Genomic DNA, 17,868 nt, shown 5'->3' on the forward strand with positions numbered 1-17,868 from the left:
TGAAGACTGAAGGGTCAAATGAATGGGAACGCCTTGAAAAAGGGCAGATGAGATCTTACCTATGTGGGCACTGCCCTCACTTCATTTCAACGGGTAAGATCTTTCCACACACATAATTTCAAAAAAAAAAAAAGGGTCTTATACATGCATGGGCAAATCTTGACCATCCATCCTATCATGAGGACAATGCCTACATGGGTAAGATGAAATAAACCTTGAAAAAGCGAAGCTTGTATGAAAGTTGAAGAATAATGTATTATCTTCAATATCAATATTCAACAGCATGTGAAGAATTCCAACAGTTGAAATTAGTGAGATTGTAAAGCACTAGCCAACAATATCCACCACTAGAAAAATGCAACCCCACCTAATTGCAATATACAGAATAGATATAAATCAATGACAGCCAGTTTTGCCATTAAATCCCTGCCAATCTGACAAAAGTTGAGGAGCCAAAAGTCTACCTTGCCTTAAATATTTGACAAACTATTGGAAATAAAATTTTCTCCTCGTATAAATTCCATTCAATGTAGAAAGTTAAGACAAGATCACAGAGATGGATTATGAAAAGCGTAACACCAGATTGTTGTCTGCCTTTCTTGTTCTTGTTTCCATATGTGCTTTGAAAGGTGGCCGGAGTGCAGAAGTAATTAGGTGTAAAGAAACAGAAAGACAAGCTCTTCTCAAATTCAAGAAAGGACTTGTTGATGAGTATGATGTTCTTTCGTCGTGGGGAAGTGAAGAAAACAAGAGAGAATGTTGCAAGTGGAGAGGCGTTGGATGTAGCAACAAGACTGGCCATGTAATAAGTCTGCATCTTACTGAAGAAATTCTCGACCGATGGCATGCATTGGGAGGTAATCTTAGTGATGCTCTGGTCGACTTGCGTCATTTGATCAGCTTGGACCTCAGTAACAATGATTTTTCTGATAACGAAATCCCCGAATTCATGGGTTCCCTCGATAAGTTGCGGTATCTCAATCTTAGTTATTGTTCACTGGAAGGGAAAGTTCCTGGTCAGCTGGGAAATCTTACCAACTTGAGGGTACTGGACCTTGGAAACAATTATGGCGGGTTGATGATCCAGAACCTGGATTGGATCTCTAATCTTTCTTCTTTGTTCCATCTTGATCTTAGAAGTTCAAGTTTTACGGAAGGTTTGAAAACCGTTGTCTTCCAGAAAATACTGATAATCAAATCTTTGAAGGAACTATATTTAGGAGGGTGTCGTTTCCCCAACGATACATCTTCTGTAGATGCATATGTGAACTCTACTTTTGCATCTCTCTCTGTTCTTGATCTATCAGGTTTGAGTCTCACTTCTTTGGCCTTCCACTGGTTATTTAACATCAGTACGAGTTTGCTTAGCTTTGATCTATCTAGTAACGAATTTGATGGTTCCATTCCTGATGGGTTCGGGCAGAAACTTGTTTCTCTCGAGAATCTTGATCTATCAGACAACAAATTTGAAGGTGGAATTCCGAAGTCATTTTGGAATTTAAAAGGTTTGAAAAAATTACATCTATCCAGCAATAACTTGACAGGATCCCTTCCTGATTTTGTGGGGACGATGGTGCCGTTGGAGATTTTAGATCTGTCTTACAACCGAATTACGGGTTCGGTGCCTGAAAGTTTTTGGAAAGCTTCCAAACTTGAAGTTTTGTATGCCACTTACAATTCATTAGAAGGTACAATATCTGAATCACATCTCTCCAAACTTCACAACTTAAAAAAGTTGGATTTGAACTACAATTCGTTGGTATTCAACTTGACCCCCGATTGGGATCCTCCTTTCCAATTGGAATTCTTAAAGCTAGCTTCTTGCAAGGTGGGACCTCGTTTCCCGACATGGGTTCGAACACAAAGTAAAGTTTCCCAGCTTGATCTCTCTGGCGCTAATATTTCAGATGAGTTACCTGAATGGTTTTGGGATTCTCTTCCTAGGCTAGAATTCTTGAATCTCTCTCATAACCAGATTAGTGGCAGACTTCCTGATTTATCATCCAAATTATCTGGTCATCCTTTGCTAGATTTAAGTTTTAATGAATTTGCAGGTCTCATACCATCGTTTCACCCCAATACCACGTGTTTGTATCTCTCCAATAACAACTTTTTTGGATCAATATCATTCTTGTGCAAGTCCAAATATGATGTGCTCGGCTTACTGGATTTTTCAAACAACCAGTTGTCAGGACAAATTCCTGACTGCTGGGAGAACACGGCCGTGGACATTCTCGACTTGTCGAACAATAATTTTTCTGGTGAAATTCCAGATACTTTGGGCTCTGCATTACCAATGACCCTGCACTTGTTCAACAATAGCTTATCTGGTGAATTGCCGTCCAGTTTAAAAAATAGTGGGTCCTTGGAAGTTCTTGATGTTGGAAGTAACAAGTTAACAGGAAATATCCCGGCATGGATTGGAACAAATCTTGCAAGCTTGGTGATTCTCAATATTCGAGGCAATAATTTTTTTGGAAGTATTCCTCCAGAACTATGTTATCTTACACAAATCCAAATCTTAGACCTCTCCAGGAACAATCTATCAGGAAGAATCCCCCTCCATTGCTTCAAAAATTTCACTATTTTTGTTCAGAAAAGTAGCAAAACACCGTACGGTGAATTGGGTACAAGTTATTCTTATCCAATAGTTTACAACGTGGTGGACAAGGTAGTTGTTCAATGGAAAGGGCGTGTGTTTGAGTACAGTACAACACTTTATCTTCTTACACTCATAGATCTCTCTAGCAACAGAATAGAGGGAAATATTCCTAAGGAGATTTTCCAGATGGAGGGATTGGTTTCTTTGAATCTGTCAAGAAACCATTTGAAAGGAAATATAGATCCAGCAATTCATCAAATGGAGTCGTTGGAGTGCCTTGATGTGTCCAGAAACCAACTCTCGGGGGAGATTCCTAAGGGCCTTGGGACTTTACCTTTCTTGGCTTTTCTCGACTTGTCAAACAACAATTTTTCAGGCAAAATTCCATCTGGAACACAGCTTCAGGGCTTCAATGCATCATTGTATGCCGGAAACATCGGACTATGTGGCCCCCCTCTGCCAATGTGCCCTGAGGATTACCCCGATCCTTTGTCCGGTCATAATAGCGAAGAGAACGACGATGATGCCTTCATGAACCAATCTTTCTTGAAGGAGTTTTACATAACTATTGTCTTGGGTTTCATTGTTGGGTTCTGGGGAATTATTGGTACCCTGCTACTTTGTAAACCGTGTGCTTATTTTAGTTTCTTTGACAGGATCATATGTACATGAGAAGGTTAAGGTAGTTTATTTTAGCATGATTGTATCTCCTTTCACTACATATGTTGAGGCATGCCGTGTTTTAAGACAAAAACTTGTGTGAGACGGTCTCACGGGTCGTATTTGTGAGACGGATCTCTTATTTGAGTTATCCATGAAAAAGTATTACTTTTTATACTAAGAGTATTACTTTTTATTGTGAATATGGGTAGAGTTGACCCGTCTCACGGATTATCTTACGGATTAATATCCGTGAGACGGTCTCACATGAGACCCACTCGTGTTTTAATTTCTTAAAATTTTCTTTTTGCTGTCATTTTATTTTTCCTTACATTAGAATTTTAATGGTCGTCAGGATCAGTTTATTAATGTTGAAAGCTGTCATGTCCCTTTCCATCTGATCTTTCAACCACTTCAGCCGTAAGTCATCTCTCTTGATTGTTAAAAAAATAACTCTCAGACAAATTCTCACAAATGCTGATGAATTATTATTATGATATATATTCATTGTAGTAATTTATAGCAACTCTTATGTAAATTTTCTCAAATAATCCATATTTATATTATCTTTAAATATTTTATCATTTTAATTTTCTCTCAATATTTTTTTTTATGATTTTAATGTAATTTTATATTTATATTTTTGGTACGATTTCTAATTAAATAATAAATTATAATATCACAATAAGATATATGAAAAAATTAACTATATATGCAATAGTAGAATAATTTGATAATATGAAGTTTAATACTAACATATTTTATTGTTTTTAAACAAAGAATTGGAAATAAATAGTTTAATAAATTATTTAGGAGAAATTTATATCAACAATTATTATGTTAATATATCAATAATCTCATATAAAAATATAAATATCTCATAAGAATTCAGAGAGTTTAGCTGTGATAAAGAATTTAAAGATTTTAATAACATTTAAAAAAAATTATATATCAGACAAATTTATAAATTCAAAACACAAAATTTGGTAGTATTTGAAACATCTACTAAGATTGTTTAAAATTTAACATTAAGGGTCTAAAGGTAAACTCGACATTAGTTCTCAAGAACGGTGGAACCAGAATCAAAACTAAACTATTTTCTTGGTTTCAGTTCCAAAATCAGCTCTCATAATATATAAATTTTAAGGCATAATTATTAAACAATTAACTTCACTGTCTCACATGTTTTATAACTATTTTATTTGATGTTGAAAAATGGATTATAGTAGCACTTTTTTTTTAAAAAAAATTATATATCAAACAAATTTATAAATTCAGTAGAAAAAATTTGGTAGTATGAGATGTTTTGATTTATAATTTTCAATTTATATATGTTTTTGTAATTATTTATGGAATTTAAGAAAATAAAAAAAATTACATTCAAGTAAATTACAAAAATATTGCATATAAATTGACTTGCGACAATTCTAAAACTTTAAAAGCAATTGATTCCAAATGTTTAATACTACGACTTATTTGATATAAAAAAAATTGAATCATCGAAAACAAATAGCTTGAAATGTCCAATGTATACATGTAAATACGAACTAAGCACACACAGATACATAAAAAAAAATATAACAATGATTCGTATCTGAATACTTGATGAAAAATATAAATTATATTTTTTAATAATTCTTTATTAACTAATGTATATGAAAATTATTTGATTGTAAAAAAATTATATATCCGCATCTATTTTTTCTTTAAGTAAGATAATAACTATACATATGAAAATTAATAATGTAATACATCTATAATTTGGATTTTGATTTTAAAAATAATAAAAATTGAAAATATATATGTAAATTTGAAGGAAAAAAATTATCTATAACAAATGTATACATTATAGACATGATTATTTTATTACATTGTATAAATAAAAAAATTACATGGATTTGATCGTCAAAATCAATAATCAATCAAAACCCTAAATATGTAATTTATGAAAAAAGATACTAATAAGCAACTAAAAGACACATAAGTTATTTTCTACTATAAAATAATATATGACATAATCATTACAATAAATATAATTATAATGATCATCGATTAACATTTATCAAAATATTGGAGCTTTTACATATGATATTTTAATATCTTTATTTAATTATTTTGACATCAAACAGACTAATTCAACAAATAAAAAATAGCATTTTTTTTAATGAAAGTTTACTTATTTGGTTATATTAAAAATTTTAATGGTGAAAATCATATCAATAGTTTAAAATTTTTATTTAATAATTATTGTATGAGTTTATTTGATATTTACTATAAATCTTATCTGAATATGTATTTCATTATATATGTTAATTTATTTATTATTTTAAGATTGTATTTAACTATTGCTCAATAGTTATCAATGTTAGTATACAAAAGATTGATTCTGATATAAAATTAATTATTTCTAAAAACAAAAGTGTAGGATCGAGCGTTTGCCGCTTTACCAAAAACTATAGCTGGTGGTAATGGTGCAACTCAAATCTTTTAAACCACACAGCAGCTCAAGCACCACAGTTCGATCGCTCTACCAAGTAAGGACAATTATTGCACCCAACAAAAAGTAAAAAAAGTATATGTTATATTTAAATATTATAAGTTATTTTACTATCAATATTATTAATTCATTAGTTTTGATATTGTTTTGATGAGTTAGTCATGAACATTTTAAATTAATAATTATTTGTTCTTAGTGTGCTTCATTTATGTAAATTATGATTTATGTATTGTTAAAATTCACAATTTGGTTGATTTTTATATATTATGTGCATTATCATTTATTATATAACATAAAATCAACAGCTTGGATTTTAATTTAAGAAACAATTTTGGAAGTAAATTATATAAGTTCTTAATTAATTTATCATATAATATAAAAAGAGATTAAACCAAGATAAATAACAAAAATATTCAAATTGTTTTTTAGAAAATTAAAATTTATAATATAATTTATATTTCCGTGCATCACACGTGCTTCATATGCTACTAAACATAAATAACCACAAGAAGGGAAAAAAATACTAAAATAGAAAGAGTTAAAACCCTGAAACTCAGAAAAGTGGTGATAACCGCAGAATTTAACATGATAGCTGAATATAATATAATTTTACCTCTTAAGAATTCATAGATCTAAAACTAAGAAAACTGAGATATCCATGTATAATATTCTACCATTTCAACTTTCTAATTCCAAAAGTAAGATGGACAAACTATAGATTTGATATAAAAGTTTACTCAAATAATCAAAGGCTATTGTGGAATATCATAAGATTTTTAAGGATACAAATCAAGAAAACTAACTTATGGTTAGTTTGTCGGAGGCTCTAATCATTGGCAACACCGGAGAACAACATATATCCCTTAGATTGGCATATTCCTTTGCACAATCCAAGTATATAATGTTGATCAGAAGAATGGGAAGAAGAACTTTGATCATCCTGAATTCTATAGAAAAAATCAATGAAGAAAAACGAGTGAAATCCTCTCAAACTTCAAGAGTGTTTTCTAAAAATGTACAGTAGAGAACAAGAGTGAATTGGAGCGATCATGCTTTGTATCTTCGGAGATCTTTCGTAGTTTTGATCAGATGCTTAAACTTGTCACAAGTTCAAGACAATATCGATTTGATGTGATTCGTCGTCGACATAAGTTTTTTTTTCCGATTTTCATATTATTTAATTCTTGATACATAGATAGCTTTGACAACTTAGTATTTACAACTTCGATTTAATGAATAAAAATCACATAGTTTTCCCAACATTTATTTCAATGAAAAACAATTTAAAGCTGAATTAATGCTGAGAAGTTACTTTAGAAATGGGGAAGAGCATCGGCCTGTCGTGTTGTGTGGGCAAATGTTTATGTGGAATTTGACGAACATTACCTTTCTTTTGACTTCATCAACACCTTAATTAATTACAAGCATTTAAAGCATATAATTCCAGATTTTTTTGGCTGTTATTAGTTGATTAATACCAATTGGCTATTACGATGATGAATTTGCAACTAAACTTTGGATTACTAAATTATTTCTTTATATAATAATATATATATTTTTAGTTTGAAAGATATTTTTTATACATTGCTGTGAAATCATTAATATTTCTATAATTTATAACCGATTGACTGTAGAAAAATTCTTTAAAGTGGGAATAATCCATTCAAAGATGGATGACTTGCATGATATCGGATTCATAATTTTGGAAATTGTATATTATATAGGTATTATATAGTTACAAATTTGCATTATTGTTGTATTAGAAAGTCCATTTCCATGTCAAATGATCAAGGTCGAGTCTTAGAACTTGGTTAAGAGATTTATGACTAAGACCAACATCTAGAGCTGTCAAACGAGCTGCCCCGCATTGCCATCAGACAAGGGTGGCCGACTTGGCCCACCATGAGTTGCGGGTTATGTATACCAACCTCCCAAAAACAGGTTTGTTCGACCCTACCCACATGAGTAATGCCCCAAAACCATTGAAGAGTTGACACTTGTCAACTCCATACAATGAAGAGTTGACACGTGTCAAAATTTGACAACTGTCAACTCCTCAATAGTTTTGAGGCACTACCCATGTGGATAGGGTCGAACAAACCACAAAAACACTTGCAAAGAAAAAAATCCATACATAAGCCATCATAAAAAATGTAAATATTATTATAGGTTTCATATAGATATCAATTTTTCATTAAACTTGTATTAAAAAGTCCCATTCCAAGTCAAATTATCAAAAGGTTGAGTTTTTAAATATGGCCAAAATAGTTAGGGAAAAGAGTATTTTCAGTCCACTAATTTGTTCAATTTTTTGTTTTGGTTCCCAAGTTATCAATGTTTGATTTTGGTACACCAACTTTTGATTTTTGGGTATTTTGGCCCAATGCTAATTGTCACCAGAAAACGCTAACGTGACATTGAAAAATGCTGATGTGACATCGAAAAATACTGACATGATATAAAAAATTGCTTACTTGTGAGATGACATATCAACAATTAGATCAAAACAGTCGAAAATTAAAAGTTAGTATATCAAAACTAAATTTTGAAAAACTTAATGTAACAAAACCTAAAATGGGACAGGTTAATGGACTAAAAAAATAAATTTCCCACATACTTATTACCGGTCAATATCTACGATCCAATATTAGAGGGTGTGTGAACTGACTTGAATTAATAGCATACGTAGTTTCAATAATTGAAGTGATTTATGAAGAATTCCATCATTCTATAAATTCTTTGAAATATGATACTTATGAACCAACCTTGAATTGAAAATCATAAAATAACAAGAGAAATGGTTAATATAAAACGTAATGCTAAACCATGGTCGATCTTTCTCGTTCTTCTTTCAGTGTATATTTTGAAAGGTGGGAATGGAGAAGTGATCAGGTGTATAGAGAAAGAGAGACAAGCTCTTCTCAAATTCAAGCAAGAACTTGACGATATGTTTAATGTTCTCTCATCATGGGGAAGTGAGGAAAGCAAAAAAGAATGTTGCAAATGGAGAGGTGTTGTATGCAGCAATATGACTGGGCATGTGATCAGTCTCCACCTTAATAGTGAAACTCTCTACCCATATTTTTCCCCATTGACAGGTAATCTTAGTAATTCTCTATTCGAGTTACATCATTTGATCAGTTTGGACCTGAGTTCCAATGAATTTAATGGTAAAATACCTGAATCCATTGGTTCGCTCGACAAGTTACAGCATCTCAATCTTAGTTCAACTTCTTTTTCTGGGAATGTGCCAAGTCAGTTGGGATATCTTACAAACTTGAGAACACTTGACCTCGGACATAGTAGTGGGTTGGTGATCCAGAACCTTGATTGGCTCTCTAAGCTTTCTTCTTTGTTTCTTCTTGATTTAAGCGGTTTGAAATTTACTGAAAATATCGAGACCATTTTGTTCCAAAAAATACTGGTAATCTCTTCATTGAAAGAATTATATCTAGGAGGATGTAATTTCCCGAACCACACATCTCCTATAGATGTCAATGTGAATTCTACTTCTGCATCTCTTTGTGCTATTGATCTCTCAGGTATTGGGCTGACTCCCTCGACCTTCCAGGTGTTATTTAACACTGGCACGATCCCTGTCACTAGTAATATTCATTCGTCTCCAAGATCATATATGAATTTTAGTTGTTTGAGCAAATTACATCTATCCCATAGTCATTTAACAGGAGCCATCTTGGAATTGGTTGGAGCAATGATGTCACTAGAGGTTCTGGACCTGTCTCACAATAGTATTACAGGTTTACTGCCAGAAAGTGTTGGGCGACTTTCAAAACTTGAACTTTTTGATGTTTCTTTTAATTTGTTAGAAGGCTCAATATCCGAATCCCATCTCTCCGAACTCCATCACTTGAAGAAACTAGACCTGTCTTACAATTCACTGGTCTTGAACTTGACCACAGAGTGGATTCCTCCTTTCCAGTTGGATTTTTTGGATCTAGCTTATTGTAGCATGGGACATCGTTTCCCGACATGGGTTCAAACTCAGAGTGAAGTTTCTTATCTTGATCTCTCTAGTGCAAATATTTCAGATGAATTACCTGAAAGATTTTGGGATTCGTTTCCAAGATTAACGTTCTTAAATCTCTCACACAACCAAATTAGCGGCAGACTTCCTGATTTATCATCAAAATTATTTGGTTATTCTACTCTAGATTTGAGTTTCAATATATTTTCAGGTCTCGTACCATCATTTAACCCAAATACTACGTTTTTGTATCTCTCCAATAATAGATTTTTTGGACCCATTTCATTTTTGTCCAAGTCCAACTACGACGTGCTGAATTTACTGGACCTCTCAAACAACCAGTTGTCAGGGCAGATTCCAAGTTCTTTGGAGAACACGATGTTGACATTTCTCGACTTATCCAACAATAATTTTTCTGGAAAAATTCCAAACTCATTATGCTCCGAATCAACGCTTGTTACTCTCCACCTACGCAACAATAACTTGTCGGGTGAATTGCCAGATAATTTGAAGAATTGTCTAACGTTGGCTGTTCTTGATGTTGGAGGTAACAAGTTAACTGGAAATATCCCGACATGGATAGGAACCCCCCTTCCGATGTTGAGAGTTCTTAGTATTCGGGGAAATAATTTTTTTGGAAGTATCCCTCGAGAAATATGTAATCTTCGAGAAATTCAAATCTTAGACCTCTCTCAGAATAACCTATCGGGAAGAATCCCTCTCCATTGCTTCAAAAATTTCTATTACTTCATTCAGAATAATAGGAACACGCAGTCCTCAATGATAGAAGGGATCGACATATTCCTGGATGATGTATTTGTTCAGTGGAAAGGACAGCACTTAGAATATGAAGGCAGTAAACCATTTTATCTTCCCACGTTAATAGATCTTTCTTGCAATAGGATAGAGGGAAATATTCCTATAGAGATTTTTCAGATGGAGGGATTAGTCTATTTGAATTTGTCAAGAAACCATTTAAGAGGCGGTATAAATCCAACAATTCAACAAATGGAAGCCTTGGAATGTCTTGATCTCTCTGGAAACCAACTCTCCGGCGAGATTCCTGCCAGCCTTGGGGCTTTACCTTTCCTGGAAATTCTGGACTTGTCAAACAACAATTTTTCAGGTGAAATTCCATCCGGCATCCAACTTCAGGGCTTCGACGCATCAACATATGCAGGAAATATTGGACTATGCGGATCCCCTCTCCCAACTTGCCCCGGCAATGAGCCCCCTCCATCCGATCATCATGGAAAACTTGACGATGGCGATAGCAATGATGATGCCTTCACTAACCAATCTCTTATACAGGAGTTTTACATAACCATAGTCTTGGGTTTCATTGTTGGATTCTGGGGTGTTATTGGTACTTTGCTAGTCAAGAGATCGTGGAGATTTGCATATTTTAATTTCTTTGACCGGATCCATGATTATGTGTGCTTGAAAGCAGCTCTATACTGGAGAAGATTCAGGTATCTTCACTTTGTCTCACATTAGAATTTTATTTGCCATCAATTAATTAAGCACGCTTATAGTCCATATCAACATCATTCATTGTCTCTGAATATGGATTTTTGTTTCAGACTTCGACATCTGCACAATATTCAGACATGATCCAGATTGTTTTCGTGGCGGCGAATCTCTAGTGTTGAAGAATTACATTCGTTAGTAGTCCACATGAAAAGCTAAATATTATTCCTGTCCAAAGAGACTCTCGTGAGTTCATTGCTCTCGAAGAATATTGGAATACACAAGATTGACAAGATGAATAAATAGTTGATCTTTCTTTTGGCATATTCATGAATATTAGCTAATTTATCCGAATGAAATGACTTACAATGAAACTGGGACAAAAAAAATTCTCTGTTCAAGTCGACTTTGATTGTTGACTGTAAAGGAAATCTTCAAATTGACAGATAGTCTTCAAAACCACACATACTACTGTCTCGATATATGATTCTTCTTTTCAACAAGTCCATGAAAAACTAGGCGGTCACTGAAGCTGCTATGACTAAAAATTGGGGATTTTTTTTTTTTATTTCATATACATTTTCATTAGGATATCACTTATAATCAAGTCTAATCACTCTATTTAGGCGAAAATTGACCAAAATAGCTCAATACAAAAAGATAATGTACTGAAACCAAAATTCGAACAAAATAATATTAATCATTGAAAAAATTTTGTTATATACAAGCACGAAATATTGCTAAAAACTCTCATGAAAAACAATGATCTACTCATGTTTTCAAACCTTGAGCAAATATATCTATGTGTTTTCAAATTTTGAACACACGCACACTTGTCTATATGTGTTTTAAGGTTATATCTGCTCAAGATTTGAAAAATCTGAATTTTGTTATATTTTTTTTGTAAAAACTGACAATAATTATCACAGTCATTCCGTGAAATGTTAATATAACTGAAGATTAAACCTTCACATACGACTCTCTCCAGTCTCCATGAACCATGGGTCTGTTGGTTTCTCAAACCGAATTTTTAAAAAAATTATATTTTGCGGAAGCTTGGCATAGATCGAATCGTATAAAACAACATTTTCCACCAAAATGTTGAACGATCAATACCTATATTAATTTAATAAATAATCAACAACATATAGAATATACTTTTGTTGAATGAAGTTGGAATACTTTGAATTAAGACACCGTAATTCTTCCACGCCTACTCTCTCGAACCAACGAACTGACATGTGGAAGTCACCAAAATATTGCTCTTTTTTTTTCCTCGCTTACCAATACACTGATATATTTCTCTATTTATAAATCTCAACCATTGATTTCTCTATTTATAAATCTCAACCATTGAGAAAAATCAAGAGAAAATATATTATTATGTAGAATATCTCTCAATTTGTTAAGATTTTTCATCTCAAAATCATATTTTCTATCTATGATATAAAAACAAACTTTTGTTTAAATTTAAAATCACTTCCCTCTTTTAGGGAAGTGATATACATGATTGAAGTGGAGGAGGCATGATCTCCTCCACTACTCAATCTATAATATATATATTATCACAAGGATCATCATGAATAATAGAGAAGATCCCATCTCTATCATAATTCAAAAATAAGTTTCTCAAATATTTATCTAATAAATATTTCAAAGAGAAAATAATTGATATTAATAATTCAAAATTAAATATTTTGAATGTATATCTTTTTGTGATCTCTATCACAAATTATTGTTTGACAATTAATTCAAAATTAATTGATTGAGATGAAATAAATGTATCGCTAATGAAAAAACATTTTTCTTTACGATTTCCAAACAAATTAAAATTGAGCAATGACTTAAAATTCAAAAATTTAAGTTAATAAATAAGTGTTCGAAGTAAATCGGAGATGTCACGGGGAACTATGGACCTATAATTTCAAGCTCCAATAAAATTGAAAATAAATTAAACTCTTTAATTTACATATATTAATTTTATTAATTCCAAAGTTATTCTACTATAAACTTGGAATTGCACTCTTGAAAAATTAGATATAAAATTACTCAACAAAATGAATAGTCCATTAATATAGTCATTACATGTGAATCAATCCTCCATAAATTATCCATAATTAAAGTTTGGTAATTTTCTCTTAACCTCTTTAATTATATCTTTTTCCTTAAGTCCCATTGATTCTCTAATGAACAATATGTTTATGATCTAATAATAAATTGAGCGCTCTTATTATTCAAGTCCCTAATCAACACTTAAGGGAACCATTTATCTATCTTCTTTTATGAAAGAATGGATTTCGTCTTGTATATTAATATTCACAGCTATTTATTTTATTGTATTTCCAGTGTAACAAGAACTTTGACACCATATAATTTGTGTCATTACTCGATATGTCAGAAAATACAATATCATAAACAGGAGTTTATTAATTACTCAGAATTAAGATTGACTCATATATGACCATCATTGATTAATATTGAAATCTCAAAGTGATACGGAAATTTAAAGAGATTCAAAATTAATCATGCTCCAATCCTATATAATCAAATTATATAAAGCGTTTTCATTATAATCTCATTAATAATAATCCGAATAAGATCATTCTAAAGTGAACCACGCTAACAATTTCAAATTAAAGATCTCAACTTTAATTTGTAATTGCGGACAAATTTAGATCATTATATTTTAAATATTATCCTTATATATGTAACACTTATATACGAATATTTAAAATCATATAGTAATAATCTTAAGATTCTAGATATTTATAAAGCATCAAATAACATACATGCAAAAACTATATTAAAATATTTCTCACATTAATTAAAACCATTTGTTTTTGGTTACAAAAACCCAATAGGGTCCACAGTCCACTCCCATAAATTTCTTTATGCGTCAACGCCTGGTCTTCCACTTACGAGCCAAATGTCTCTCCCAGTCAATATGCTATGTCTCGGCATAAGTTTAAATATTGAGTTCAAATTATTTTGATACGAGGACTAGCTACAAACTGATCTATATATAAATTCTTTGTTGCGGCACTAGAGGGTATTTGACATCCAAACTGAAGAGAATAGAAATGGATAATAGTAAATCATTGTCTATGTTTCTTGTTCTTGTTTCTATGTACACTTTGAAAGTCGGAAATGGAGAAGGGATCAGGTGTATAGAGAGAGAGAAACATGCTCTGCTCAAACTCAAGCAAGAAATCATCGATCCGGATAATGATCTTTCGTCATGGGGAAGTGAAGAAAACAAAAGTGAATGTTGCAGTTGGAGAGGGGTTAGTTGCAGAAACATGCATGGCCATGTGATTGGTCTCGAGTTTTTCAATGATGGGTTGGTGATCCAGAACGTCGATTGGCTATCTAATCTTTCTTCTTTGTTTCATCTTGAGTTTTGGGGTTCAAGTTTTACTCAAAGCTTGGAAACCATTATGTTCCGAAACTTGTTGATGATCCCTTCTCTGAGGAAACTGTCTTTTTAAATGTCATTTCCCCAACGATACTTCTTCTGTAGATGTATATACCAATTCTACTCTTTCATCTCTTTATTTTCTTGATCTAAATGGAGTAAGTAGTCTCACCTCGTTGGCCCTCCATTGGATATTTAACGTTAGTACAAGTTTGGTTAGCCTTGATCTATCTGATAATGAATTAGATGGTCCCATTCCTGATGCATTTGGTCATGAACTTGTTTTTCTTGAGTATCTTGATCTATCAGGCAATAGATTTGACGGTGGAATTCCAAATTCACTGCAGAATCTAAGAAGTTTGAAAAGTTTAGATCTATCACACAATCGAATTACAGGTTCACTGCCTGAAGGTGTTGGGGAACTTTCAAAACTTGAATCTACTAGAAGGCCAAATTTCTGAGTCTCACCTCTCCAAACTCCAAAACTTAGAGATATTGGATTTGTCTCACAATTCATTAGGACCTCGTTTCCCAACATGGGTTCACAGTCTAAGTAATGTTTCTCACCTTGATCTCTCTTGTGCCAATATTTCAGATGAATTACCTGAAAGTTTTTGGGATTATCTTCCAAGATTAGCATTCTTAAATCTCTCTCATAATCACATTAGTGGCAAACTTCCTGATTTGTCATCAAAATTATTTGTTCGTCCTTCTCTAGATTTAAGTTTTAATGAACTTTCAGGTCTCATACCATTATTTCACCACGATACCACGCGTCTGTATCTGTCCGACAATAAATTTTCTGGAACAATTTCATCCTTGTGCAGATCCAACTATGATGCGTTGTTCTTACTCGATCTCTCGAACAACCGGTTGTCCGGGCAACTTCCTAATTGTTGGGAGAGCATGTCTTTGACCATTCTCGACTTGTCCAACAATAGTTTTTCTGGAAAAATCCCAAATTCTTTGGGTAGTGGATTAGTTGCTCTATTCTTGGGCAACAATAACTTCTCTGGTGAGTTGCCCTTTGGTTTGAATAATAATAAAATCTTATTAATTCTTGATGTTGGAGGAAACAAGTTAACAGGAAAGATCCCGACATGGATAGGAACAGATTATGCAAGATTGGCGTATCTGAATATTCGAGGCAATAATTTTTTTGGAAGTATCCCTCCAGAAATATGTCATCTTACACAAATTCGAATTTTAGATCTCTCCAGGAACAATCTATCAGGAACAATCCCCCTCCATTGCTTCGAAAATTTCACTCATTTGATTCAAAAAAATAGCAGCCTGACGGATGGTGTGCGTGATATGATTGATTCCCCTCCACTATTATACAAAGAAATGGCCAAAATAGTTGTTGAATTGAAAGGGCGTGAGTATGAGTTCAGTACAACACTATATCTTCTTAAACTCGTAGATCTCTCTAGCAACAAAATAGAGGGAGATATTCCAACAGATGTTTTCCAGATGAAGGGGTTGCTTTCTTTGAATTTGTCGAGAAACCATTTGAGAGGACACATAGATCCAGCAGTTCATCAGATGGAGTCCTTGGAATCTCTTGATCTGTCAAGAAACAAACTTTCGGGAGAGATTCCTATGGCCCTTGGGGATTTACCTTTCCTGGACTTTCTCGACTTGTCGAACAACAATTTTTCGGGTAATATTCCACCCGGCACACAGCTTCAGGGCTTTTCAGCATCAGCATATGCTGGAAACATCGGGCTATGCGGCCCCCCTATGCCAAGGTGCCCCGAGGATGGCCCCAACCCTCCATTGGGTGATCATGAAAACAAGACAAAGGCGATGCGAGTGGTGATGCCTTCCCGAACCAATCTTTTTTAAAGGAATTTTACATAACGATAGTGTTGGGTTTCATTGTTGGATTCTGGGGAGTTGTTGGTACTTTGCTACTCAGGAAATCTTGGAGATATGCATATTTCAATTTCTTTGATAGCCTGTGTCGGAAAGCGGTGAGAAGATCTAGATAATTTCTTTTTGCAAGATTGTATTTCCTTTTGCTATGTATAGAGAGAGAGGTGTGCCGCATTTTCATTTCTTGGAATGTTTGTGTTTTCTTTTTGCTGTCATTTCATTCTTCTCTCACGTTAGAATTTTTTCATCATAACGATCTTTCTCAACTTTCAATAAAGAATTGCTGAGATCCGATTGATTTTGCAGATGAAACAGATAAAAAGCAATAGAAAAAATTTCAAGAAGTCACTACCAACTAAATGGATTTTAATCATAATGAACACAAAATTCAGGGGAAAAAAGTCTCAAGGTCCTTCCTTCGTAGCTCGCTGAGAGCCGGGCGTTTATCCAACAAGTGCCACAGCCAACCGGGTACTCCGAATCCGGTAAGATTTTAGGATCTTGCCCATGCATCTTTCAGGATATTGTCACCAAAAACCGAGGTGGACTTCACTTCTTTGCTCAAATGTTAGAGCTTTTGGAACGGTTGAGGCAGCACCACCTTTTGAACCTTTCTTGGCTTTACCTCCAGCAGCAGCAAATGTCCTAGTGCCCACCACTCCAATAAACTCCTTGGGAATAACAGTGCCTTGTTATGATTTGACGAAAGTAATCGCCATGCCTCTGTCGCCGCAGCAAGAACGAGCCAAGGGATAATAATTCATAATACCTCAACCATAAGCATGCGAGCATGTTCCTTGAAACTTGGCCGCAAACAATTATTTGCAAGCCATACATCTGCATTGGTAAAAAAATAGTATATTTTGACCAAAGTTTCAAGTTTTAGATGAAATATGGTGTTCAAAGCCCAATTATAACTAATTTCTCCCCACCTTAAAAAAAAGAAGCCAACTTATACATGCATACACTTACATCATGATGCTTACAAAAAACAAAACAAAAGATAAAAACACCAAATAAAATTAATAACTTGATTTTAAAAATAAATAAAAATAATGCAAGAACTATTTCAAATAAGGAATGTAATTAAATATGTGATACTAGTTGTGTGAATTTATACTGTCATATAGAAAACATGCCCCTAATATTTGATATTTTCTAAATGCAAAACTACTCGTATCTCACTAAACAAATTAATTTCAAATGACAATACTATCATCTGTCACACAAAATAATTTACACATATATATTTAATCTAATTACTAAATTATTTATATTAAAATTGGAAAAGATACACACTATCTAAACAAATAATAAATAATCAACTTAACTACAACAATAATTATTAATAAAAAGCGTTA

At 33.0% G+C, this 17,868-nt stretch overlaps 2 protein-coding genes across 2 annotated transcripts; both read left to right on the forward strand.

Annotated features, from left to right (window-relative positions):
• The first annotated feature begins 411 nt into the window (after positions 1-411).
• On the forward strand, positions 412-3,439 carry LOC140807417 (receptor-like protein EIX1). Its single transcript, XM_073164253.1, has one exon. The coding sequence runs from the start codon at positions 557-559 to the stop codon at positions 3,272-3,274; it is 2,718 nt and encodes a 905-aa protein (XP_073020354.1). The 5' UTR covers positions 412-556; the 3' UTR covers positions 3,275-3,439.
• A 5,098-nt stretch (positions 3,440-8,537) lies between these two features.
• LOC140806871 (receptor-like protein EIX1) lies at positions 8,538-17,303 on the forward strand. The gene is given in 5 exon segments (XM_073163391.1): positions 8,538-11,216; positions 14,261-14,625; positions 14,687-15,075; positions 15,077-16,422; positions 16,425-17,303. Coding segments are annotated over 5 exon segments (4,959 nt in total). The 5' UTR covers positions 8,538-8,556; the 3' UTR covers positions 16,624-17,303.
• Positions 17,304-17,868: the final 565 nt, after the last annotated feature.

Source organism: Primulina eburnea, chromosome 12 (genome assembly GCF_022965805.1).
Source record: "Primulina eburnea isolate SZY01 chromosome 12, ASM2296580v1, whole genome shotgun sequence".
In the NCBI taxonomy this organism is placed as follows: domain Eukaryota; kingdom Viridiplantae; phylum Streptophyta; class Magnoliopsida; order Lamiales; family Gesneriaceae; genus Primulina; species Primulina eburnea.

What these genes read in the sequence shown, in the direction of transcription:
- LOC140807417 (XM_073164253.1), top strand. Translation starts at nt 557, where the DNA reads ATGGATTATGAAAAGCGTAACACCAGATTGTTGTCTGCCTTTCTTGTT.